At 42.7% G+C, this 26,940-nt stretch overlaps 1 protein-coding gene across 2 annotated transcripts in view; it reads left to right on the forward strand.

The window, feature by feature from the left end:
* Positions 1-824: 824 nt before the first annotated feature.
* Chsy1 (chondroitin sulfate synthase 1) overlaps positions 825-26,940 on the forward strand; it is a 76,533-nt gene continuing 50,417 nt past the window's right edge. The window contains exons 1-3 of one of the 2 annotated variants that reach the window (XM_074061990.1): positions 1,036-1,170; positions 18,767-18,860; positions 23,758-24,253. In XM_074061990.1, coding sequence (XP_073918091.1) covers positions 23,888-24,253 — 366 coding nt within the window. In that variant the 5' untranslated portion in view covers positions 1,036-1,170; positions 18,767-18,860; positions 23,758-23,887. Of the gene's footprint in view, positions 1,171-18,766; positions 18,861-23,757; positions 24,254-26,940 lie in introns of both variants that reach the window. The other variant, XM_020161719.2, reaches the window with a different exon arrangement.

The raw sequence follows: 26,940 nt of genomic DNA on the forward strand, positions 1-26,940 counted from the left end.
CCGCGGCCCTCAACTCTGAGACGCGCGCTGGGGACGCCGGGGACCTGCTGGTGGCCGCCTGCCGGCGAGGAGCCGCCGGAGTCCGGGCGCGCGCGGGTGGGCGGGAAGGGGGCGTGGCCTCGGATAACGGACCGGCGCCCCGCCCCGCCCACCGCTCCCAGGCCGACGCGGGCCACGCCCCCTCCGCGCGAGGCCGCAAACCGCGCGGGCGGGCGGGTTTTTTTTTTTTTTTTTTTTTTGGTCAAACTTTGGCCACGTGAACCGCCCCCCATTCACTTTTGAGCCAATCGCGTGGCGCGGACGGATCCCGAGAGGGGCCACGGTTCGCCGCCGCCGGGGCCGCTTCTTAACGCGCTGTGCGTGACGTGAGGGGCTCCAGTTGCAATGGCGAGCTAAGCCGGAGGATGTGCAGCGGCAGCGGTGGCGCCGGTCACGAAGAAGACGGGGGTGGGCGTCGCGGGAGCATAGCCGAGCTAGTCGGGGGTCGCCAACGGGGTCAGACAGAGGTCCGGGCTTGGCTGCAGCTGCTGTCGCCGTCGCTCTGGCTCTGCGCCCCCGCGCGTGAGCGTGAGGAGCCGCCGCCGCCGCCTCGCGCCCGAGCCGCCGCCGGCGCGCGCCGGGCATGGTCCCTTCTTAAAGGCGCAGGCCGCGGCGGAGGTGGGGGCGGGCGTGCGGAACAAAGCGCCGGCTCGGGAGCCGCGATGGGCGCGGCGGGCCCGCGGCGGCCGCGGCGCTGCCCGGGCCGGGCCTCGCGGCGCTAGGGCGGGCTGGCCTCCGCGGGCGGGGGCGGCGGGCTGAGGGCGCACGGAGCCGGCGGCGGCAGCGGCCCGGCGGGCGGAGTGGCGCGGGCATGGCCGCGCGTGGCCGGCGTGCCTGGCTCAGTGTGCTGCTCGGGCTCGTGCTGGGCTTCGTGCTGGCCTCACGACTTGTCCTGCCCCGCGCCTCCGAGCTGAAGCGAGTGGGCCCGCGGCGTCGTGCCAGCCTCGAGAGCTGCCGGCCCGGGCAAGCCGCGGTATCCCAGGCCGGCGGGGCGCGTGGCAGTGCGCGTGGCTCGCAGCTCTGGCCGCACGACTCGGCCCCGGATGGCGGCCCGCGCGACAGGAACTTTCTCTTCGTGGGAGTCATGACCGCCCAGAAATACCTGCAGACCCGCGCCGTGGCGGCCTACAGGTGAGCCCTTTTCTCTGGACACCATCTCCTGCATCTAGCATCCCCGCCGTTGTAACCCAGTCGCACCCCCTCCTCCTCCCCAGACTGAGGCTCCCCGGATTGGAGAGCCCCTCTGGCCATCCTGCCCATTGGCATTAGAGGTCGGAGGAAGGATGGGGGCGCAGCGCTGAAGGGCAGGGCGTTGGGGTCAGAGGGACTGGGGTGGCCCCTTTGCGTGTGCCTCTCACCCTGATCTCCTGCAAGGCCCTTCAGTTTTCCATGGCCAAGGCTTCTCCTTTGTTCACTGGGCCTGACTGAGCTAGTCTCTTTCTTAAAATTGTGGGAAAACTCGTAGCAGAGTTAGTAGTGGTGGCAGGGAGGTTATAATTTGGTTGTTTAAAGTGAGCATTTTTGTCCTTGCAAAGGTGGAGCTCCTGCAGATTAATCTGGCTAGAGCCCTTCCTTAGCATTCTTTAGATCTCACAGTTGGAGGAGCTGCTTCAAATGAAAGGGGGTGCAGGCTGCGAGTTTGACCACACTGTTAAGAAGGGAGCAAGAATCCCCAGGAAAAGGCAGTTCCTGTGGTGGTGGATCCTTTGGAGACTACATCCCAGTGTGCCTTGGCTCAGTTACAGTGGTGTATGCGTGTTACACGGTAACTCAGCCCTAGTTGGCTAAATGAGGCATAAAAGGGCGTGCAGTCTTGCTCAGGATTAACAAAGGGATTAGCCAGAGTAGTGTTTAGAAGGGAGATGATGTGGGAATGGCAGGCATGGTTAGGATCGGATTTGATTGGAGTGAATCTGAAGTAGGGTGTAGACTCTGCAAAGGGACTCGGTGGAAACCTTATACATGTGAAGTACAGAGCCTCTTTGCTGTATGCATCAGGTTTGGAGTTCAGCCAGCACCGAGCAAAGCCAGTGTTGGGAATGGTTTCAGAGCATGGGTGTTCCGGGAATGAACTTTTACAACAGTTAGTGCTGAGCGGGGCTGCTCTACTTACTCTTTGTCCCTCAGTGTATAACCAGTACTTTTATAATTTTGGCTTTTAAGTCCAGTTCTGTCTGTGTTTTAAGGCAGCACTTGTTGTAAGGGGACAAGCAGACCTCTCCTTCCTTTAAGAGGACAGGTAAAGGACTGACACAGATGATGAAAGAGCAGTGGAGAATCACTGCCCTCTGAATGGCTCGATCCTCAATCCTGCAAGTGTCTGTTAGGTTCTTGTTTAAGCCTGTCCAAGTTCTGCCAAGAAGGGTTCTGAGAAGCTTAGAATGCTGGTAGTGTAAGTATAGATGAACACAGTGATTCAAGAACCAGCAGATCAAGGTTGTCTTCCAGATGTACCATGACTTACCTGGGATTTTATACTTTGTGTAAAGAAGTATTCCAATCAGAAATGGAGGATGAGAGGGCCAGGTGTGGTGGTTCTCAGCTGTAATCCCAGCACTCAGGAGGCTGAGGCCAACCTGGGCTGCATAACAAAACCCTGTCTTAACCCCTCCCCCTCCCCCCAAAAATTCAGGATGAGCCCATTACACTGTTTTGAAAGTAAATCTTCATGACTGCAATTAGGTGATAGGCCATGTGAAATCACAACTCTGGGGACAGTTACCAAAGTAGCTTGTTCAAATATTGGGACTCCTTTTCCTCTGCCTGCAACAAATACATTTTCATGTTTACAACATTGGTATATTCAGATCAACAGGGGTCCTGTTACACAGCACTCCTCAGGAAATTTGCAGTGCATACCCGTACTATTTCAATCGGGCCATCCTCGAAGGCCTGACTTTTGGCCTCTTTTCCACATCTCTTGCCTTTTTTTGTTAAGATTTTATCTCATTGTTATTTTCTTTTGGGCAGTTGGGGAAAGTAGAAATACAGTTTGCCTTCTGGCCTGGGTTCTCCCCCCTTTGTGGCACCTCTGCTTTTCTGAGAAAGGAAACCTACAAATGCTGCATCCTGTCCAGTCCTCCTTCAGCCTCCATCATACCTTTTCTTTATGTCTCTGATGGGAAGGGGTCTGAGCACTTGGTGCCGGGGTTGGGGGGGGGTGGGGGGGGGAGTGGGCCTAACCTGGCTGGTTAGGGCCCCTGGCTCTCAGCCCTTCAACCCTATGTTTAGATTGGCTAGGAGAGAAGGCACAAGATGATTTTAGCTTTGAGAAACTTTGAGGGCAGGCCTGAAATGGGATGGAGGTTATAGGGTGTAACTTATGATTACGGTTTTACTCTTCTTTGCAGCCTGGGCCAAAAGTCCACAGTGAGTTCTTAAATTGGAAATTCTGTACGAAAGTAGACTTGAATTGTGAATCTTCAAGCACAAGGTGGAAACTTAGTTTGGAACTGGGTGTGCTCAGTTTTACATTTCTCCTAAAAAGCAGTTTTTTTTGAGTCAGGGTCTTACTCTAGCTCAGACTGGCCTGGAACTCGGTTGCTTCTGCCTCACTCAGCCTCCCAAGTGCTGAGATTATAAGCATGCACAACCACATCTATTTAGAAAAGAAAGAAAAACTGCAGTTTTCTTTCTTTCTTCCTTCCTTCCTTCCTTCCTTCCTTCCTTCCTTCCTTCCTTCCTTCCTTTCTTTCTTTCTTTCTTTCTTTCTTTCTTTCTTTCTCTCTCTCTCTCTGTCTCTCTCTCTCTCTCTTTCTCTCTCTCTCTCTCTCTCTCTCTCTCTCTCTCTCTCTCTTTGCAAAACTACTCTTCGGTTTATGCATGAAGGAGATCCAGCTCTTTGTTTCTTTCTTTCTTCCTTCCTTTTCTCTTCTTTTCTTTTTCTGGTGCTGGGAATTGAACTCAGCCTTGCACAAGCACTCTACCACTGAGCTACACCTCCAGTTCCAAGCACTTTTAATAAAAGGGCATTGTGGTATAAGGTATTGAAAATGTCCCAGATTTAGGTCTAGGGAGGAACCTTTTCTTTGTAGCACTGACAGCCAGAAGGAGCTAAAAAGCCCTTGAAAACTCCAAGGTGTGTGTGTTTGTGCTAAAGTTACTGCACTTTTATGGAAGACCAGCCTCGTCCTTATGTACCTTTACTTTCTAGACCTGCCATGCACTTGAAGTGGGGATAGGGACCTGCAAGAGATGGCAGGGCAGTGACAGCTGATAGCAGACAAGAAACAGATTTTAAGAAGCAGGCAAAACAGAAACTCAAAACTGTAGCAGACCAGAGACCAGCTAAACTAACTTCTGTAGACCTTGACCATATGTTAGATTCATAGGAGTAATCCTGATTCGGCAAGACATTTAGATGTGCTTAGGATTCATCCCTTTGTAAAGCAAATGCATGCATGATCTCTATGGGCCCGACCCTGAGTGCTGGGGACACAGCAGTACAAATGCTTATTCTAGTGGAAGGGACAGACACTAAAAAGAGAGTTTCAGCTAGTGATGGACACTGTGGAGAAAGTAGAACAGTGTAAGAGCAAGTCAGGATGGTGTCTTAGGTGTATTAGGTGGTTGGGGAAGGCTTGGGACACAGTGGCATTTGTGTCCCTTGGATCTGATAGTGAAAATCTGGTTGAGTGAATATTGCTGATGCATATGCAAGGCGAAATGAAGAGTTATGAGTCCTAAGGCCAGAGCCACTTGGAAAGGAACCTCGTGAGGCCAGTAAAAGAAAGGGACTGGGCCTGATAGTGTCCCGTCTCATGGAATTTTATTCTAAGTGAATGAAAAAACCACTTGAGAGTTTATGCAGGAAAAGGAGGTGGGTTGTTGGGGTTCTAAGTATAAAACATAACAGCAAAGTTATTTGTGTTCTAGGAAACTTCACTTTAAAATAGAATGATTCCTCTATAAAGAAATTCATTATGCTATTACCAAGAAGTGTGGGAATCTCTGATTACTTGTGTCATGAGTTACTAATTGCAACTCATATTTTCTTGGTATTTTTCTGATACACAGAGGTTGAATGTTCAGTAATTCAGTCTTTACCTTTCTGACTTTAGATTCCCTCAAGTTCAGAAAGTTATTACCCTGGGGGGTTTCTAAAAATGACACTTTTTTTCTGAGTTCCTCCACACAGCACATTGTCTTGGTACCACATGTTGAATAAGCACTCATTTCCCTGCCAGTGTGAAATTCAGTCTTCATCATATTCGCAATTCTTCGCTATGTTTTTCGACTTCCTATTTTGTTCCATTGATCTTTCTGTCTGTTCCTGTACCAGTACCACCCATTGAAATTATTAGAAGTTGGATAATATTTTAATATCCTGTAGACGAGATCCCCTTTGTCATTTGTTTCAAATATTTCTTGGCTACACTTAATCTGTTCTTGCTGAGAGAGTTTGATGAGATTTAGATTTTCTTTTGGTCAAAGTTTTGACTTAAAAAAGTAAAAGCATTAAGCTTTTTAATCCTTTTTTGGTTTTATTTTGATTTTTTTTTTTTTTTTTGAGACAGGATCTTGCTGTGTAGCCTAGGCTGGCCTTGAATTCATGATCCTCCTGCCTCAGGCTCCTGATTGTTGTTATTACAGGTGTATACCACCATGCCTGGTTTTGGAGTCCATTTTAATGGCCAGAACACTGAGCTAATCCAGTTCCTGTTGATTGTCTTGGTTCTTCCCTCCCCTGGACTGAAGACGGGGAGCAGTTTTGTTCTGTCTTTACCTTCTCAGAAGAAAGATGGTTGGGTCCCCTTGTCCTGGAGTGATAGAGGGCACTGATAGAGACATTCCTGGTCTGCAGGGGACTCTGGGAAGGAAGGGTGAGAAGCACTGGATGTTGATACAGGAATTTTGCTTGCAGATTCTGTTTTATCAGTTAATGGCCTCTTCCTAATACTTGAATGAAGACAGACTATTCCTTTTACCAGCCTTAATTAGCTCTCCTCCCTGACAGATGTTAGCGTCATTTCCTTATTTCTAGACCCAAGTAAGCCATGTTTATCTTGAAGCGGTTCAGCGCAGTACTTGCTTTCTTATGTGCAATTCAGTTTGGCAAACATTTATTTAGAAGGCTTTTACCTATGAAATCCAAATAATCAACCTATAAGTGTACTTTTGGAGTACAACTTGTTTCAGTTTCTGAATTTCTTATAGAAATGACTTGTGGAAATGTGGTCCTGAAAATATGTGTAGTTTTATTTATCATGGCTGAGATCTTGATGCTCCCAAACGGAATATTCTAGGGGTAGCCATGATTGTTAGCAGAAAATGATAACATGTTTCTGTTCTCATCACATTGGCAGTTTGAGTCTTCCACGTCCATTAATTAAGTTGCTAGGTATTGAAAAATTATAATTCTGGGCATTAATCCCTACAGAGTTTATTTAGTCCAGGGCAGGAAATAAAAGAGTGTTGATGATGAGGGCTCACAAGGCACCTGAGTGATTACTGTGGGGTGTGATAGAAAGAGACTCACGGATTCCGTGTGAGGGACTCAAGGGCAGTTCCACCCTTTTCCTCTGAGTCTTTGTCTCAGAGTCTTGGAGGATGAGTGGGAGTTTTTGAGACAGAGACAATAAATAGCAGGTTTCCTAAAACATGAAGTAGCAGGAAGTAGTGACGAAACTAAGGGAAAGGACCATTCCTTGGGGCTAGACTTGAGCTGTGGGCAGTGAAACAGTAGGCAGGAACAGTGAGGGAATTTGGGTTTTGCGTTATGGGTTGTGTAGAGCTGTTGGTATTTCGGTGTGAGAGTAGCTTCATGTGATTTGTGTTTGGGAAGATCGGTTGACTGCTTTGCTAGTCAGAGGGTGGGCTGAAGTGGGGGCCCCAAGGGCAAATTGGTACCTGTCCAAGTTAGCAGTTTACCCAGAAACGTACAGTGTAAGGGATGTGGCTCAGTGGTAGAGCTCTTGCCTAGCATGCTTAAGGCCCTGGGTTCCATCCCCAGCATTGCAAAAACCAAGAAGTTGGCTGATTTGTTATTGTAACTGAGTTTTCCTGTTACTGTAACTAAATGCTTCTAGGTGATATGTGGGAGAATCAGTGACAGCATTTTTTCATGTGACCTCCAACTTAGGTATAAATGTTTAATGCTTCCATCTGTTGCCCGTGCCTTTTTTTGGCTCTGGGTTCTGGGTGGGGTTTGTAGTACAAGACACCCAGTTACAACTTGAATGTATTAAGGCTGTGTGCCTTCTCACCTTAATTCAGTGTCATTTCTGAAGCATCGAAAGCCATAGCGCTTATTCTATACACTAATATGTTTGTGGAAGGTTAAAATAAGTTATGACTTGCTCTGATTTGATGTCAAGTTGGTGCTTGTGAACTAGAAACCTGAGAATTATGGAAATATAGATACTAGTACCATGGAAGTATGGTTTTGTAAGCCGCTGATCACAGTGCAAAGGTGATTGTGTGTCAAGCCTTGTGCGTGTTTCTGATGATAATGTGCACAAATAAGTGTGCAGGATTTTGAGTGGTAGGCAGATTATCACAGAGGGAAACAAGTTTCTTGGCTCAGAGTAAAATCCAGCCCCAGCTCTGAGGTGATATGACAAGCAGGTTTTATTCTGGCTTTTCTGTTGCTAAATTAGGCAAACAAAGGGTAGGGAGAAGTGGATGAAGTGGTAAGACTTCTCTGCTTATCCATAATGACTGTTTCCTCAGCCTTATCAGCACCCCTACCCCCAGACTGGAAAGAAATGTGGGTGATAACCCCAGACAAGTGTATGTATGGGTGAAGAGCTGATAGGTGGCCTGTGGAGGCCGTAGGGACTCAACCTATGCGCCTTCCGGCTTCCTTGCTGATTACCTTCATGACCTTGGGAAGTTCCCTGAGCCTCAGTTTCCTGTGATAAGAACACTTCACAGGGTCCTCCTAAGATTCAGTGAGTGCCTGCAGTGCACTCTGTAGTTGTTCAGTAAAGTTGTGATTAATGTTGGTAAGAGAGCCGATTCCAGGCTCAACACAGAGATGCTGATTTGCAAGGGGGTTGGACAGAGTTCATTTCAAGGTGGTCTTACTGGCATTGCTTTTTTCAGATCTTTTTGGTTTTGGATTTGAGAAACTTAGATTTTGTTCATATTTACATACATGTGTATATATATATTTGAGAACAAAGAAAATTGCATTTATCGGGGACTGACTAGAATTGCAACCCAGGAAAACAGATTTAGAAGGCTTGAAAATTTGCTCCTTATTCCTGTACACCCCTTAGAGTTAGTTGCATGCCTACACTTGGAAGGCACAGCAGCAGTACACAGACTTTACAAAGTGGCTCTGTAGTCTTCTGAGCTTTAGAAATGTATCAAGAGATCAGAATTTGCCTTCTGTCATTCACTTTCCAGATTTTAATTCTTATGTTTCAAAAAGGGCATTAGTGGTCTTTATTGATAGTGTTCCCATTGTTGGCTGTGAACCTGGGCCCAAGGGTAGGTTCCTTTAGCTCTTAATATCTTGGAAATGCCTTCTGGGTTAGTGCCCAGGCCATTGTTGAAATGGGAAGCTGTAATCCACCCTGCCAACTGCTTAATTGAGAAGAAAAATGCATTTTTTTTTTGAGACTGGTCTTGCATTTAACCCAGGCATGTCTTGAACTCTCTATCTTCTTGAGTCAGCCTCCAAGTGTTGGAATTGTAGGCCTGTGTCACCATGCCCAGAGAAAACTGCTCTTTACTACTTGCTTTCCCCGTAACTTTATTTTTTAAGGATTGACAGGAAAGAGTATAATCCAGTTTCTGTTTTACAATCATTTCCCCACCGTCCATGATCCCCATTATGTTTTCCCACCTACTTCAAAACCAATTGCAGTTACTCATGTCTCAGGAAAGATATGAAAGAGGAAACTGCACACCCGGAAACCAACATGTACTGAGAAGGGTGAAACTGTAACTAAGTACATCAGATGCTGAGCTCCTGGTATGAGACAGAGGCTGAGATGATGAGCTGAATAATGCATGCAGCATCCCACTGGAGGGCACATCTTCAGCCCTAGCAGAGGCCTGTGGCAATTGCCTTGGGCCTCTAAGCTTTTACCAGGCCCAGAGCTGGTGTGACTGACTGGATATCAGCCCCATCCATGTACTTTTGGGGAGGATGAACCAGACTGCTGCTCCATCAAACTGCTTCCTACAGAGATACTCACATTTGTTCTGCTTTCTCACCCGTGACCCCAGGGGAGCCATTTCTCTCAGGTATTAATATCTGAAATTATGTGTGTATTTGTTACTGGAGTTTGAACTTGGGGCCTCATGCTTGCGAGGCATGTTCTCTACCACTTGGGCCACACACCTCTAGCCCCTTTGCTCTGGTTATTTTGGAGATGGGGCTTTTTGCCCAGATCTGCCTGGACCACAATCCTATTTTAGGCTTCCTGCCATCTCTTGGATGATAGGCACCTACCACCACACACAGCTTTAGTTGAGATGCGGTCTTAAGAACTTTTTGCCTAGGATGGCCTGGAACCATGATCTTGATCTCAGCCTCCCAAGTAGATGTGATTGCAGGTGTGAGCCACCAGCACCCTGGTTTTTACACTTAATCCTGAATATAGAGCGCAGTCTTGTGATGCTTATGGTTGCCTGCTGGAAAGCATATAGTTGAGTTTGGGTCCAGCATTAGCACGTGTACAGGTCACATGGTGGCACATAGGTCCCAGCATACAAGCTCACTCTAGTTTGAGAAGATATCCCCTCTGCTGGATCCAGGTTTTGCTCTGGGTATGGAGTGGATGCAGCACCTCTGCCATGACTTTGCCTTAAAAGGCAAAGGCTTTACTCTTGGGTTTGGTTTTTTCTGTGTGTGTGTGTATAGTATGGGGGTTTGAACTTAAAAGGCTTTGGCTTGCTTGATAGGTGGGCACTCTACTGCTTGAGTCATACTTCCAGCCCTTTTTTTCCTCTTATGATTATTGAGATAGTGCTCAATTTTTGCTCAGGCCATCCTGGACTGTGATCCATCACAGCTGGAATGACAGGCACTACCACTACACTGAGCTATTGGTCGAGATGGGATCTCATGTGCTTTTGTCCAGATTGGCACTGAAGGGTGATCCTCTGGATTTCAGCCTCCCAAGTAGCTAGGATTACAGGTGTGAGCCACAGTGTCTGGATTGGCCTCATTTTCTTTATTTTTCTCATCTTTATGCATTTTGGTGAAGTTGTCTTAATCCTTTGAAGACTATGCATACATTCAATTCCTAGTGTCCATCAGTTCTGTATTCTGTATTCTCCCCTCCTCTTTTGACTCCAGCTTCTGAGGTGATTTTACAATTGATCTTAGTCAAGAGGCTGAGAAGCCAGTTTTCTCATGAGTTCTTTGAAACTTGCCATTGTATAAACAGCAGACAACACCTGTAATAGTAGTTTTGGGAAATCCACAGAAAATCTCCCTACCTTTTTAATGATAAAAATTAGTAGAATTATTGAAGTTTAGAAACAGGAAAGGAAGAACTCAGTCCTACTTCATTTTTCTTTTAGTTTTTCCTGTTGGATAAGGAGATGTTTTTATTAGAAAAGTAAAATTTTCTGTTGTCAAGTCTTTTGATTTTGTTTGTTTATTTATTTATTTTGCTTGTTAGGGCAGAGCTTTCCCCTGGGGAAATTTTTCCTTTAATTCAAAACACAAATACCTGTTGCAGAAAATGCAAAGAAAATTAAATCTCTCCTAATCTCCTATCCAGAAACAATTGCAGTGAATACTTTGCAGTGGAGCTGTACATTCTTTTCTTTTTGCATGTGTCTGTCTGTTTCTTTTTTTTTTTTTTTTTTTTTTTTTTTTTTTTGAATTTAATTTCTCTTTATTCTCTTTTCCATCCTCAAGCTTTTTAAAAAATTACTTTTGAATTTATTCTTCAGATGTATTTTTCAAAAAAAGCAAATGTGTACCTGTACTGTAGTCTGTTTTCTTCCTTCTTCTTCTTCTTCTTTTTTTTTTTTTTAACTTTTTCTTTCTTTTTTTTTTTTTTTTTTTTTTATGTCAGTACTTATACTTTGTTTTTTTTTTTTTTTTTTTTTTTTTCATTTTTCTTTTATTATTCATATGTGCATACAAGGCTTGGTTCATTTCTCCCCCCTGCCCCCACCCCCTCCCTTACCACCCACTCCACCCCCTCCCGCTCCCCCCCTCAATACCCAGCAGAAACTATTTTGCCCTTATCTCTAATTTTGTTGTAGAGAGAGTATAAGCAATAATAGGAAGGAACAAGGGGTTTTGCTGGTTGAGATAAGGATAGCTATACAGGGCATTGACTCACATTGATTTCCTGTGTGTGGGTGTTACCTTCTAGGTTAATTCTTTTTGATCTAACCTTTTCTCTAGTTCCTGGTCCCCTTTTCCTATTGGCCTCAGTTGCTTTAAGGTATCTGCTTTAGTTTCTCTGCGTTAAGGGCAACAAATGCTAGCTAGTTTTTTAGGTGTCTTACCTATCCTCACCCCTCCCTTGTGTGCTCTCGCTTTTATCATGTGCTCATAGTCCAATCCCCTTGTTGTGTTTGCCCTTGATCTAATGTCCACATATGAGGGAGAACATACGATTTTTGGTCTTTTGAGCCAGGCTAACCTCACTCAGAATGATGTTCTCCAATTCCATCCATTTACCAGCGAATGATAACATTTCGTTCTTCTTCATGGCTGCATAAAATTCCATTGTGTATAGATACCACATTTTCTTAATCCATTCGTCAGTGCTGGGACATCTTGGCTGTTTCCATAACTTGGCTATTGTGAATAGTGCTGCAATAAACATGGATGTGCAGGTGCCTCTGGAGTAACAGTCTTTTGGGTATATCCCCAAGAGTGGTATTGCTGGATCAAATGGTAGATCGATGTCCATCTTTTTAAGTAGCCTCCAAATTTTTTTCCAGAGTGGTTGTACTAGTCTACATTCCCACCAACAGTGTAAAAGGGTTCCTTTTTCCCCACATCCTCGCCAACACCTGTTGTTGGTGGTGTTGCTGATGATGGCTATTCTAACAGGGGTGAGGTGGAATCTTAGTGTGGTTTTAATTTGCATTTCCTTTATTGCTAGAGATGGTGAGCATTTTTTCATGTGTTTTCTGGCCATTTGAATTTCTTCTTTTGAGAAAGTTCTGTTTAGTTCACATGCCCATTTCTTTATTGGTTCATTAGTTTTGGGAGAATTTAGTTTTTTAAGTTCCCTGTATATTCTGGTTATCAGTCCTTTGTCTGATGTATAATTGGCAAATATTTTCTCCCACTCTGTGGGTGTTCTCTTCAGTTTAGAGACCATTTCTTTTGATGAACAGAAGCTTTTTAGTTTTATGAGGTCCCATTTATCTATGCTATCTCTTAGTTGCTGTGCTGCTGGGGTTTCATTGAGAAAGTTTTTACCTATACCTACTAACTCCAGAGTATTTCCTACTCTTTCTTGTATCAACTTAAGAGTTTGGGGTCTGATATTAAGATCCTTGATCCATTTTGAGTTAATCTTGGTATAGGGTGATATACATGGATCTAGTTTCAGTTTTTTGCAGACTGCTAACCAGTTTTCCCAGCAGTTTTTGTTGAAGAGGCTGCTATTTCTCCATCGTATATTTTTAGCTCCTTTGTCAAAGATAAGTTGCTCATAGTTGTGTGGCTTCATATCTGGATCCTCTATTCTGTTCCACTGGTCTTCATGTCTGTTTTTGTGCCAGTACCATGCTGTTTTTATTGTTATTGCTTTGTAATATAGTTTGAAGTCAGGTATTGTGATACCTCCTGCATTGTTCTTTTGACTGAGTATTGCCTTGGCTATTCGTGGCCTCTTGTGTTTCCATATAAATTTCACAGTAGATTTTTCAATCTCTTTAATGAATGTCATTGGAATTTTGATGGGAATTGCATTAAACATGTAGATTACTTTGGGGAGTATCGACATTTTTACTATGTTGATTCTACCAATCCATGAGCATGGGAGATCTCTCCACTTTCTATAGTCTTCCTCAATCTCTTTCTTCAGAAGTGTATAGTTTTCCTTGTAGAGGTCTTTCACATCTTTTGTTAGGTTTACACCTAGGTATTTGATTTTTTTTGAGGCTATTGTAAATGGAATTGTTTTCATACATTCTTTTTCCGTTTGCTCATTGTTAGTGTATAGAAATGCTAATGATTTTTCTATGTTGATTTTATATCCTGCTACTTTGCTATAGCTATTGATGATGTCTAGAAGCTTCTGAGTAGAGTTTTTTGGGTCTTTAAGGTATAGGATCATGTCGTCTGCAAATAGGGATATTTTGACAGTTTCTTTACCTATTTGTATTCCTTTTATTCCTTCTTCTTGCCTAATTGCTCTGGCTAGGAATTCCAGTACTATGTTGAATAGGAGTGGAGATAGTGGGCATCCTTGTCTGGTTCCTGATTTTAGAGGGAACGGTTTTAATTTTTCTCCGTTAAGTATAATACTGGCTGTAGGTTTGTCATATATAGCTTTTATAATGTTGAGGAACTTTCCTTCTATTCCTAGTTTTCTTAGAGCTTTTATCATGAAATGATGTTGGATCTTATCAAAGGCTTTTTCTGCGTCTATTGAGATGATCAAGTGGTTTTTGTCTTTGCTTCTGTTAATGTGGTTTATTACGTTTATTGATTTTCGTATGTTGAACCACCCCTGCATCCCTGGGATGAAGCCTACCTGGTCGTGGTGGATAATCTTTTTGATGTGTTGCTGAATTCGGTTTGCCATTATTTTGTTGAGGATTTTTGCATCAATGTTCATTAAGGAGATTGGCCTATAGTTCTCCTTTTTGGAGGTGTCTTTGCCTGGTTTTGGGATAAGTGTAATAGTGGCTTCATAAAATGTGTTTGGCAGTTTTCCTTCCCTTTCTATTTCATGGAACAGTTTAAGGAGGGTTGGTATCAGTTCTTCTTTAAAGGTCTGATAGAATTCAGCAGAGAATCCATCAGGTCCTGGACTTTTCTTTTTGGGGAGACTCTTGATTGCTGCTTCAATTTCATTTTGTGTTATAGGTCTATTCAGGTGATTACTTTCCTCTTGGTTCAGTTTTGGATGATCATATGTATCTAGAAATCTGTCCATTTCTTTTAGATTTTCAAATTTATTTGAATATAGGTTCTCAAAGTAGTCTCTGATGATTTCCTGGATTTCCATGGTGTTTGTTGTTATCTCCCCTTTTGCATTCCTGATTCTACTAATTTGGGTTTTTTCTCTCCTCATTTTAGTCAGGTTTGCCAGGGGTCTATCGATCTTGTTTATTTTTTCAAAGAACCAACTTTTTGTTTCATTAATTCTTTGTATGGTTTTTTTGGTTTCTATTTCGTTGATTTCAGCTCTTATTTTTATTATTTCTCTCCTTCTATTTGTTTTGGGATTTGCTTGTTCTTGTTTTTCTAGGAGTTTGAGATGTATCATTAGGTCATTGATTTGGGATCTTTCAATCTTTTTAATATATGCACTCATGGCTATAAACTTTCCTCTCAAGACTGCCTTAGCTGTGTCCCATAGGTTCCGGTAGGTTGTGTTTTCATTTTCATTGACTTCTAGGAACTTTTTAATTTCCTCTTTTATTGCATCGATGATCCATTCTTCATTAAGTAATGAGTTATTTAGTTTCCAGCTGTTTGCATGTTTTTTGTCTTTACTTTTGTTGTTGAGTTCTACTTTTACTGCATTGTGGTCAGATAGTATGCACGGTATTATTTCTATTTTCTTATATTTGCTGAGGCTTGCTTTGTGCCCTAAGATATGATCTATTTTGGAGAAGGTTCCATGGGCTGCTGAGAAGAATGTATATTGTGTAGAGGTTGGATGAAATGTTCTATAGACATCTACTAGGTCCACTTGATCTATTGCATATTTTAGATCTTGGATTTCTTTATTGAGTTTTTGTTTGGATGACCTATCTATTGATGATAATGGAGTGTTAAAGTCTCCCACAACCACTGTGTTGGCGTTTATATATGCTTTTAGGTCTTTTAGGGTATGTTTGATGAAATTGGGTGCGTTGACATTGGGTACGTACAGATTGATGATTATTATTTCCTTTTGGTCTATTTCCCCTTTTATTAGTATGGAATGTCCTTCTTTGTCTCGTTTGATCAATGTAGGTTTGAAGTCTACTTTGTCAGAGATAAGTATTGCTACTCCTGCTTGTTTTCGGGGGCCATTAGCTTGGTAAATCTTCTTCCAGCCTTTCATCCTAAGCATATGCTTATTTCTGTCGGTGAGATGAGTCTCCTGTAAGCAACAAATTGTTGGATCTTCTTTTTTAATCCATTTTGTCAAACGGTGTCTTTTGATGGGTGAATTAAGTCCATTGACATTAAGTGTTAGTACTGATAGGTATGTGGTGATTCCTGCCATTTAGTTATCTTAGTTGTTTGAAGGTTTGATTGTGTGTACCTAACTTGATGTTACTCTCTACTGTCTTGCTTTTTCTTATCCTGTGGTTTGGTGCTGCCTGCCTTTTCATGGTTAAGTTGGGTGTCACTTTCTGTGTGCAGGATCCCTTGCAGAATCTTTTGTAATGGTGGCTTTGTGGTCACATATTGTTTTAGTTTCTGCTTATCATGGAAGACTTTTATTGCTCCATCTATTTTGAATGATAGCTTTGCTGGGTAGAGTATCCTGGGGTTGAAGTTATTTTCATTCAGTGCCCGGAAGATCTCACCCCACGCTCTTCTTGCTTTTAATGTTTCTGTTGAGAAGTCTGCTGTGATTTTGATGGGTTTACCTTTGTATGTTACTTGTTTTTTCTCTCTTGCAGCCTTCAATATTCTTTCCTTAGTTTCTGAACTTGTTGTTTTAATGATGATATGTCGTGGAGTAGTTCTATTTTGATCTGGTCTGTTTGGTGTCCTGGAGGCCTCTTGCATTTGTATGGGAATATCTTTCTCTAGATTTGGGAAATTTTCCGTTATTATTTTGTTGAATATATTACGCATTCCCTTCGCTTGCACCTCTTCTCCTTCTTCGATGCCCATGATTCTCAAGTTTGGTCTTTTGATGGAGTCGGTGAGTTCTTGCATTTTCTTTTCACAGGTCTTGAGTTGTTTAATTAATAGTTCTTCGGTTTTTCCTTTAATTACCATTTCATCTTCAAGTTCTGAGATTCTGTCTTCTGTTTGTTCTATTCTGCTGGATTGGCTTTCCGTTTTGTTTTGCAGTTCTGTTTCGTTCTTTTTTCTGAGGTTTTCCATATCCTGGCTGTTTTCTTCTTTATTGTTGTCTATTTTTGTCCTGAGTTCATTTATCCATTTATTCATTGTGTTCTCTCTTTCACTTTGGTGTTTATACAGTGCTTCTATGGTTTCCTTTATTTCTTCTTTTGCTTTTTCAAATTCTCTATTTTTATTGTCTTGGAATTTCTTGAGTGTCTCCTGTACATTTTGGTTGACCCTATCCAGTATCATCTCTATAAAATTCTCATTGAGTACTTGTAGTATGTCTTCTTTTAAATTATTCTTGTAGGCTTCATTGGGTCCTTTGGCATAGTTTATCCTCATTTTGTTGGAGTCTGGCTCTGAGTTTCTGTTCTCTTCATTCCCCTCTGGTTCCTGTACTAATTTTTTGCTGTGGGGAAACTGGTTTCCTTGTTTTTTCTGTCTTCCTGTCATTGTCCTTGGTGTTGTTACTGTCCCTGTACTGTGTGTAATTAAGTATTTTCTAGCTTGTAATAATAACAATGGTAATATTGAGAACGGAAGAGTGAGCTGAGATGGAAAGCAAGAAGTTAAAGAAAAGGGGAAAACAAATATACAGACAAGAGGGAGAAAGCAGAACAAGGTATCAGACAAGAGAGTTTCAAAGGTATAAACAGGGAGTGTTAGTGTACTAATCGACAGTAAGCTGAACAGACAATAGAGAGACAGAGAGAGGATTGAAAATCAAAGATAAAAAAATAAAAAATAAGTATATGAAAGTAATATCTATTTATAAAAATGAATTAAAATAAAATGGAAAATAGGAAATTAAAAAAAAAAAAACCAAAAAACTTCCAAGTTTATATGCAATGCAATTTCAGTCTTAATAATTTGGATGTCCGTCTTAATCTCCAGTCCTGGAGTTGGTGCCTCAGATGTTGTTCTGTAGTTGTCTCATCAAAGGGGATGCATAAAGTAGAACAAAACTACACTCACACACACACAGAAGAAAAAATAAAAAAGCCCCACCAAGTGTCCCCAGTTCAAATGCAATAGTTTCAGTAAGTTTTTCGGCTTGCAGGTGTAATTCGGTTGTTCTCTCATCAAAGGTAGGGAGAAAAAGAAAAAAAAGCGTCTGGAGGCAGTTCTGAGAGTGGTATCTGCAACTGTGGCTTGCCTGCCTGCTGCTCTCAGCCTGTAGCTGGAGGCGTTATTTATGCAGATCTCTGGGGTGAGCTAGCGCTCACCTGGTCCCACAGGCTTTGTTTGCTCAGAGTTCTCCTGTGCGGGGGAGGGGGGCCTCTGCTACAGGCTTTTCCCTTTCCAAGCACTGGGAAAGGCGACACTGCCCCGCGTTGTCAGGCCTGCGTGTTTATTTACAGTTCACGTGGGAAGTGGGTCTTCCCTCCTCTCACAAGCGTCCCCGCTCCTGGTTGCTGGCGCGCCCCGCTCCCGCCAGAGCCTCTCCGGCCCGCCCGGCTCGTTTATTTACAGTCCCGGGAAGGATTCCCTTCCCCCAATCTTCAGCGCTCAGGGCGCCCCACCCTCTTTCCAGCGTGTCTTAACTGTTCTTATTGCTTAGTACTCAGTTTCTCTTTTTTTCCCGGGTGGAGGTCAGTCTGTCCAGGGGGCTATGCTGCTCTGGCCCAGGCTTGTCTGTGGGGGAACCGCGGTACCGCGAAGCTCACCTGGTCCGCGTCTTCCCAAGCCGTATGGGCGCCGGCCACTGGCGGCCCCGGGGGCCTCCTCGGTTCTCCGTTTAACGTGAAGTGGAGATTCTCTGCACCGGCTGGAGATGTGGAGGAGTCAAAGTTATGCCTTTTCTCGGTGATTATGCCTGCAAAGTGTGTCTCCAGCGTCTCTCCAAGATTTCACTATAGGAGGCTCGCTTTCTGCTTCCTACCTCTAGCCGCCATCTTGGAATCCTCTGTCTGTTTCTTTAGTAAGCCAGATATATACTCTTGCCTGATTTTTATTTTATTCTTTTTTATTTTGTTTTGTGGTCCTGGGAATCAAACCTGGGGCCTGCTCATGACAGGTGAGTGCTCTACCACTGAGCTACATCCTCATCCCTGTTGCCTGGTTGTTGTTATTTTTATTTTATTTTATTGGTGGAACTGGAGTTTGAATTCAGGGCTTCTTCACACTTGTAAAGCAAGTGCTCTACTGCTTGAACCATACTTCCTATTGCCTGTTTTTTAAACTTTCCCATATGTTATGACTTGTTTACATAGGACAGTGGTTGTGCTGTAAATGCAGTTTCGCACAGAAATGAAGTTTGGGTAGTTTTCTTAAATGATACTGAATAGAAGTGGAGACTACAATACAAATCCTACACAACACAGGCATTCGTTGGCTGAGCTAGTCTCTGTCAGCTGCATTACTTGCTGTGATTTGACATGGCGTAGGATAGCATTTAGAAACCTACTTGTCACTCTCACTTTTCTCCTCCTATCTGGGCTGTAGAAGGAGTTGGGTTTCAGTCCATTGAAAACTGAGCTTTTCATGAAGGGCCTTTGCAGACATCTGTCATTTCCATTAAGAGCTCCAGGTAGCACATGTATGGATGGGCAGGTTGGCTTTTGCTTATGAAAATTACAGAACTTGACCTGTTTACCACAGGAGGGCCACCTCGCTTGTTCAGCACTGTTTCCTTCAGCTTGAAGTTACTGATGCACCCCCTTTCTCCTCTTCCTGCACGATGCTGAGTTCTGAGGTATGTTCTAGATCCTGGAGCGATTGAAGCTAAATTACCCTAATTGAAAAGATCATGACTTCTTAAGATTGCAGCTTTTACAAAGACCTCACATTGAGAGTGTTCCCTCAAACCACCTGTCATTTAGAAGAGAAAGGACAATGGGAGGTTTCCCTTTGGTTACCTAAAATGGGATAGATAATAATTGGGTGGAGTCACAGTGAACCTGCAGAGAGGCTTTTAAGGAGGGTGTGAGGTTAGATTGTCTGTTTTTAAAATTAATTGCTTTCTCTTCTTGGACAAATTACACCATTTCAAGCCACAGCTGAGGCATTAATGCATCTGTGATGATCATGTCACTAGTACACTGTATTTTGTATGGGGGCCCTGGGAAGCAGAGCCAGGCAGAAATGACTTCTGAGCCTTAGTCAAATATGAAAAAGGCTGGTGGTTTTAGTGGGACTGGGGTTTGAACTCAGGGCTTCATGCTTGCAAAGCAGGAACTCTACCACTTGAATCACTTCTCCAGTGAGACTGGTGTTCCAAGCAAAAACTTCTAAAATTTGAACTCCTATTTGACTTGTGTCTTCTAACATTGAACAAGATGGAAAGTAAACAGAATTCTACACAGTCCATAGCTTGAGAGTTGGGTTTTAGACAGATGTGTCAAAAGCATTGTCCATAATATCTTCACTCTAGTGCAAAGTCTTGAAAGGACCCTGCCAAATGTCTTCAGCCCACACTTTCCTGTCTCCCCCATTTTTGCTTTCACTACCGTATTTTATTTGCAAGTTCGTGTCTTTCTTAAGTAGTAAGACACAATCCCAGGCAGACTTCTTAGCACTTCACATATAATTCAAAACTCTATAAGGCAGGTACTATTATTGCCCCCAGTTTACAGATGAGGTAACTGAGGTACAGAATAATTTACCAAAGATAAGTTCTCATCCCAGGACCCAGTTCCTGAGCCCATGCTCACTGTAGATTGCCTCTTTAATAGTCTAGAATTACCTTAGCTACTTCATCTCCCCAAAATAACCTGGTACTTTAGTATTTTCATGGTTTCTGGGGGTACTTCGGTACTACTTTGAATTTGGTCTGTTTAAGTAATCACATTTAGTTTCAGAAACACAGTGTGTATTACTGAGTTAAAGTTGCTTTATGATTCTTTCGTTTTAAACTGGTCATAAGATGTCATGGACTGTTTAGCTTTGAATTATATTTTAGAAGTACCATGAACGGTAGTGTCTTCCAACTCCAGCGAGCCTGTGTTTTCCCCTCTGAATAACTTTTCTTGCACTGTACGTCAGCTTTCTGCATGGAGGAACTGTAGGAAGTGTGACTGCTGATGGAAAGTGATGTGAAGCTCATCTGGAAATGATTTCTGCTCTTGCGCAAGCACACACGTGGCATCTTTAAGTCACTCACTGTATAGGGGTGGGCAGTGTCTAGTCCACATGCTTATTGACCTCTGTTACGTGCCAAGCACGGAGATTATTTACATTCTCTAAAAAGAATGTACGGAAGGAGAGCAGCGTCAGGGGCTTCTTGACTTGGATGGGGGTCAAGCATCATTCCATCACCACGGGCTTCCTGAGACTGGTGTGTGACCGCGTCACAAGAGTATGTGTACAAGTCGTGCATTCTGTAGACATTGAAGGTCATCCATGTTTTGCACAGGACTTGTCCCTTTACAGGAGGGTTGTTCTCTCTTTACATTAACTGCTCCATCTCTTCTGTATTTATTTTACTTGAGTTGTTGCCTTGTTTTGTTTTTTGTTGATCTAGGAGTTTGAACTCAGGACTCTACTACTTGAGCCACACCCCTGGCCTTTTTTCCTTAGTGATTTTTTTAAATCACGCATGATTTTAAAAATACACATCACTACACCAAGCTTTTCTTCCTTCCTTCCTTCCTTCCTTCCTTCCTTCCTTCCTTCCTCTTTTTCTCTCTTTCTTCTTCATTTATTCTTATTTATTTATTTATTTGTTGAGATGGGTCTCACAAACTGTCCAAACCAGCCTCAAATTTTAGTCGTCCTGATCTCTGCATCCCAATTAGCTAGGATTACAGATGTGAGCTACCATACCCAGCTTTGTTTTGTTTTTGAAAAAGGTTCCTGCTGTGTTGCTCAGTCTGGTCTCAGACTCATGGGCTCAAGTGATCCACCTCAGCCTGCAAAGTAGCTGGGACTGCAGGTGTGCACTACCATGCCCTACTGCCTTTTCTTACTTTTGAGGAGTGATTCTTTGTGAAAATGAAATACAGTATCTGCATAGTATCTGTAACACCATAGAGTTCTGTATGTGTCGAACTCCTCTCTTGGTTTTGTGTTAAGTGGTTAAGCGGTATAGAATGTAAGTTTATTTGAAATCCACAGATATTAAGAAACATTAACCACAACTGAGTTGTACCTATTCCAAGATGCACTTCTTTTGTTTTTACATTTTAACATCTCCAACATTTTACAGTGGCACAAAGGGATTGTGATCAGTAGTATTTGTTTGTTATTGGAAGATGAAGCAATGGTACATCTTACCATTGCATCTGAGATTTGATGAGAACGATATATACTTAATCTGGACTTTTGAGAGGCATGTTTGGTAGAAAGTTGAATCCACTGAAGTTTTCCCCTGTTTGAATGAGATAAGTTTGAAGCCATTTTGATTCCTTATATTTTGGTTAGGAAGAAAAATAAGGCTAGCTGTTTTATTTTTCAAGTACTTCAATGTAAATTGGTTTTAAAATTGCAAAGTAATACTGTGTTTCAGAATTTTAGCTTTGCAAAATGAAAGGTCTGGAGATAAACGGTGGTAATGCACACTTAGAAATGGCTAGGGTGACAAACAGATCATATTTTATCATAAAATTTTTCTCAAAGATAAGTAATATGATACTTACAAAAATTTCCCTTAATACAGATGCATAAAGAATGAAAGACGTCTTTAGCCACCTCTCCTACCCCTCCTCATTTCCCTACCTAGTTTCCCCAGAAGTTGGGAAAAAAATTAAACACACACACACATATGTGCATGCATACATTTATTTATTTATCTCGGTGGTACTGGGGTTTGAACTCAGGGCTTTGTGCTTGATAGACAGGAGCTCTACTGCTTGAGCCACACCTCCAGCCCTTTTTGCTTTGGTTATTTTAAAGGTAGGATCTCCGTTTTCGCTCAAGCCAACCTGGACCATGATCCTCCTATTTCACTCTTCCTTCCATTACTGGGTCGGCAGGTGTGAACCACAAGGCTCAGCTTTTTTTTCCATTAAGATAGGGCTTCACAAAGTATTTTTTTTTTTTTTTGCCCAAGCTGGGTTGGAACTGCAGTTCTGATCTCAGCCTCACAAGTAGCTAAGATTACAGGTTTGAGCCACTGTGCCCAGCCTGTATTTATTTTTGAGACAGGATCTTGCTATGTATCCCTGGCTTGCTTCAGATTGGCTGCCTTGAACTCAAGATCCTCCTACCCGATGTCCTAGGTGTTGCGATTACAGTCATATACCACCACACCTATCTTGGAATATATCTCTTCAGATATTTTTCTCCTGAAAAGTAAACATATGCACCATTAAAGGTACATATATGTTTATGTTTAATTGATCCATCACGTCACTTTTTCACTATATAAGTACAATTATAACAGTTAATTAAAATAAAATTTATTGAGAAGAACATCCTTTGGAAACTGCTTTTTTTTCTTAAGATTCAATTTACTACAAGTTGAGCATCCTTAATCTAGAAATGCAAAATGCTCTGAAAATCAGATGAAACTTTCAAGTGCAGCGCTCACTGTGCCAGAGCATTTCAGAGTTTTGGATTAGGGATGTTTAGCTTGTGAAGTCTCTGCACATACTCCAAATCCAAAAAGATTCAAAATGTGAAACACTTTTGTTCCCAGGCGTTTTGAATAAGGGATACTCCCTCTGTCTTTCATTTATTTTCCATCGTATGTTTCTTCTGGAAGTAGTCTGTATAAACAAATGGTTGTAGCTAGATTACTTCTGTTCTTAGTAGGAGGAAAAAAAGTATAAGAGGGCAGCTTTGTTCAGCAGAAGGGTGCTCTCTTTCCTTTTCATTGGTCCCAGTCTTTCCTCTGTCTATGGGGAAGCAGCTTCCATTTAAACTCAGTTCTGCATCTGCCCTGTCTTCTTCAGCCCTTAGTGCACCTTTGGGGGTCTGAGAATGCACACTCTTTATCCCTGCTCCTTTCCCCTCTGTGACTTCCTGGGACTTTGTAGCAGAGGCCATACATCCGAGGGCTCTGTGGGGCCCTGCAGTTTCTGTCCATCTCCTCCCTTGCAGCCTCTGCCATGCTCTGCATTCTGATACGCTATGGTGTACTCAGGGAAGCAGCTCTGTTTTCTTTTGCCTGCTGTGCTGCTTTGTGCAGAGCCTGTACTCAGTTTGAAATATATGTATGTGAGTGTAACCATGTTAAGATGTCCGTCTCTCTTGACGTTGGCCTCATGGCTCCAGAGGTGGTTTTACTTGACCACTCACCTCTTCTGCTTACCACGTACTTGGCACTTGAATGCTCAAAGAAAATTTGTTAAGCCACAATTTGATTTTTTTCATTGTTTGTTTTATAGAACTGAGGATTGTTGTCAGTAGAGTTGATAGTATCATAAAAATCACCTGCTACCTAGATCTTGGTGACCTGGTGATTTGGTTTTCAGCTATAACTAAAACTTAGTGACCCTGGAACTATTTTAACACTTCATTCTTTTTTGTTGAGGTTCTTCAAAATGAATTTGGACTTTGCAATACACAGGGAGGGGGCTTCCTTTAGGGGCAGGCAGACCAAGTAGACCAAGCAGGCACACACAGAGATTCAAGACAACAGATAGAAGAGTTTATGAAAGTAAGACGCTTGGAACAATCTGTTCTCTAATTGGTATTTGTTTTACTTCCAGAACGTGGTCCAAGACAATTCCTGGGAAGGTGGAGTTCTTCTCTAGTGAGGGCTCAGACACATCCATCCCAATTCCCATAGTGCCACTTCGGGGAGTTGACGACTCCTACCCGCCCCAGAAGAAGTCCTTTATGATGCTCAAGTACATGCATGACCACTACCTGGACAAGTTTGAATGGTTTATGAGGGCAGACGATGACGTTTACATCAAAGGAGAGCGTCTGGAGAGCTTCCTGAGGAGTTTGAATAGCAGCGAGCCTCTCTTTCTGGGGCAGACAGGCCTGGGCACCACAGAAGAAATGGGGAAACTGGCTCTGGAGCCTGGTGAGAACTTCTGCATGGGGGGGCCTGGTGTGATCATGAGCCGGGAGGTGCTTCGCAGAATGGTGCCACACATTGGCAAGTGTCTGCGGGAAATGTACACCACTCATGAGGACGTGGAGGTGGGAAGATGTGTCCGGAGGTTCGCAGGCGTGCAGTGTGTCTGGTCTTATGAGGTAAGAGCAGAAGTCTTTACAATGGGAAAAGCTTAATTTTGTCATTCATTCTGAATCAATCATAGCAACTAGTGATAATGTCCTTTCTGACAGTTAAAGTTGGTATAAATTATTAGACATTTTTAGTGTCAAGGTTTTTTTTTTAATTCCCCTAATAACCTTTCCTCTTGACTTTTAGAGAATACCTTCCATATTTTTATCATGATTCCTTAATAAATAATGACACTTGGGTTGTAAAGGAAATATATAGTTTGCTGATGGTCATAGTGACATTTTTGTGATTATTTAGAAAATCTTCTCACCTGCTTTCTGCTGACTCCAAAAATATAATCACAAGATGTAGGATTCTCCCTGTCCCTGTCTCCCACAGGCCTACCTGCTCTCATCTGGTCATGATGACCTATACAGATTAGAAATTTACATGTTTTGAATTTGTGAAATGATGACATGAAAAAGTAAGTAGCATTTGGCTGTGCATTTATCTTAAACCCTGGGGACTACAGGTACAGCTCAGTGGTAGAGTGTATGCTTAGCATGAGTGAGGCATTGGGTTCGATCCCTAGCACCAAAAATAAATAAATAGATAAACAAATACTTTAAATCTTGACTTGTTGGATAGTAATTATCTCTAAGTTTACAGTGTAGTTGTTCCCTTCATAACAGGCAATTGGCAGTTTCTGGGTTATCTTGACATACATGGAACCTTTTGAAGGGAGTCTGCCTGTAGACATTTTCTCTTTAATAGTTTCAGAGGATTAGGAGTTAGATTTGGGCTTTCTCTGTTTATATTGGCACACATGGACCTCTTGCTTGTAGTTGCAGAATCTGGAAACAGTGGAGTACACAACTTGTTTAGGTTGTGTTGTGTTTAGATCGATGACTACTGGTAGTTGTCAGAGGGAATTGCTAGGCCTTTTCCCAAGGAGAATGCACTTTCTGATATGTGCTGTCAGTGTTTTCTCTGAGTGACTTTAGAGTGCTTCAGGGAAGAAGCAGTATTCTTGCCTGTGCCTGCCTCCCCCCACACTTGTTTTAAATATCTTCTAATTGCTTTATTTATTTTGCTTGAACTTTTAGGGAAGGGGACACTTTCAAATACATTTTAAATCTTAAATGTGATATGAGTGAATGCTTTAATCTTGGTGTGCTTTGTACTGTCTGCCCTCCAGTGGTAGGTCATGGCTCACTGTCATCTCTTGTCACAGGTTTTTGCAGCAAGGAAAGCCATGTGAGGATTTCATGTTGTGTTAGGCAGAACACAGTTGGCAGTATTTCTGCCTTTCCTCCCTCCTTAATTAAGTAGTTAAAACCTTAACACACTTCACTGTGGTACAACACATGATACTTTGTGTATTCTGGAACACTCTCTTCTGACCCTGATTTCTGAGAAGCAAGCCTTGTTGCTAGAATTTTAGAGGACAAGTCTACTTTTGAGAGAGAATTAAAAAAAAAAAACGTGTCGTAGTGTAGTCACGCTACTGTCTTAGATACTGCCGGGTAGACACCAGTAGAGTCAGTGTCTTGAGTTAGATCAGTGCCAAGAATTTAGTTGGAAAGTGGTGTTCTGTAACTGCCAGGGATGGAAGACTGATTTGGGACCAGTTTTCCCATTATGACGTAATGTAGCATAAGCATTTCTAACACACTAGGCAAAGTGCCTGGAATCACCCTATGTGGATGGGGTTGAGCTCCTTTTAGTCTCCCTGCACCCTGTAAAGGGCCTTCTGAGCGAAGGGAGCTGGCTGGTGAGGAAGTGTCTCAGCCACAGGGCCATAGGAGCGTGGCCCCGCAGTCAGTCAGGCTCCTCACTCTCAGTGGCCCTGCTGCTGTGTAGCTCTTGAAATGCCTGTGATGACACAGCTTTTCCTAGATACTTAATGCTGGCTTGCCTCCCCTGGACTTGTGCCAGGGCCCTCCCACCAGCTGTGCTGACAGCTCTTTTTCTCCTCTGAGAGTTGCCTGTTCAGTCTTGACCCATGTTTCTGATGGACTGTCGTCTGTCTTAGGGTTTTGTTGGATACTTTGTTCTGGACACAGTGTCTTCTCCAAGACTGTGACTAGTCTTTTTGCCTTCATTGTGAAATTTTTATTATACATAAATTGTGAATCTAAGTCTACTTTACAATTCTTTTCTTTGATGGTTTGTGTTTTTTAATATTGTTTAAGAAATTCTTCCTTCCCTGGGTGCCAGTGGCCCATGCCTGTAATTGTAGTTGCTTGGGAGGCTGAGATCGGGAGGATAGCGGTTGGAGGTCAGCCCAGGCAAATAGTTCCAAAATTACCAGAGCAAAATAGTGGAGCACAATGGAGTGCCTCCTTTACAAGCATAAAACCCTGAGTTCAAACTCCAGTTCTACCAAAAAAGAAAAAAAAAGAAGAAAGAAATTCTTCCCTTCCTTAGGTCATAACGATTTTCTCCTCTATGTTTAAAATTTTTCCTTTCACTTATAATTAATTCTTCACTATCATTTTTAACAAATATGTCCACTGGGACAGTTAGCATTTTATTAGAACTTTGACTTTGTTTTATTTTAGTAGAGGTTGAAGAGCTTCTAACCTATCACTGTGTTTAACTACTTGGGCAAGATTAATCCTTTGTGTGAGTGAGGAACTTTGATTAAACTTCCTGTAAATTCTCTTTGTCCATTAAGGCTTATATTATATTATGAGAAGTTACTGAGGTAGAG

The sequence above is a fragment of the Castor canadensis genome, chromosome 19 (genome assembly GCF_047511655.1).
Source record: "Castor canadensis chromosome 19, mCasCan1.hap1v2, whole genome shotgun sequence".
Taxonomy (NCBI): Eukaryota; Metazoa; Chordata; class Mammalia; order Rodentia; family Castoridae; genus Castor; species Castor canadensis.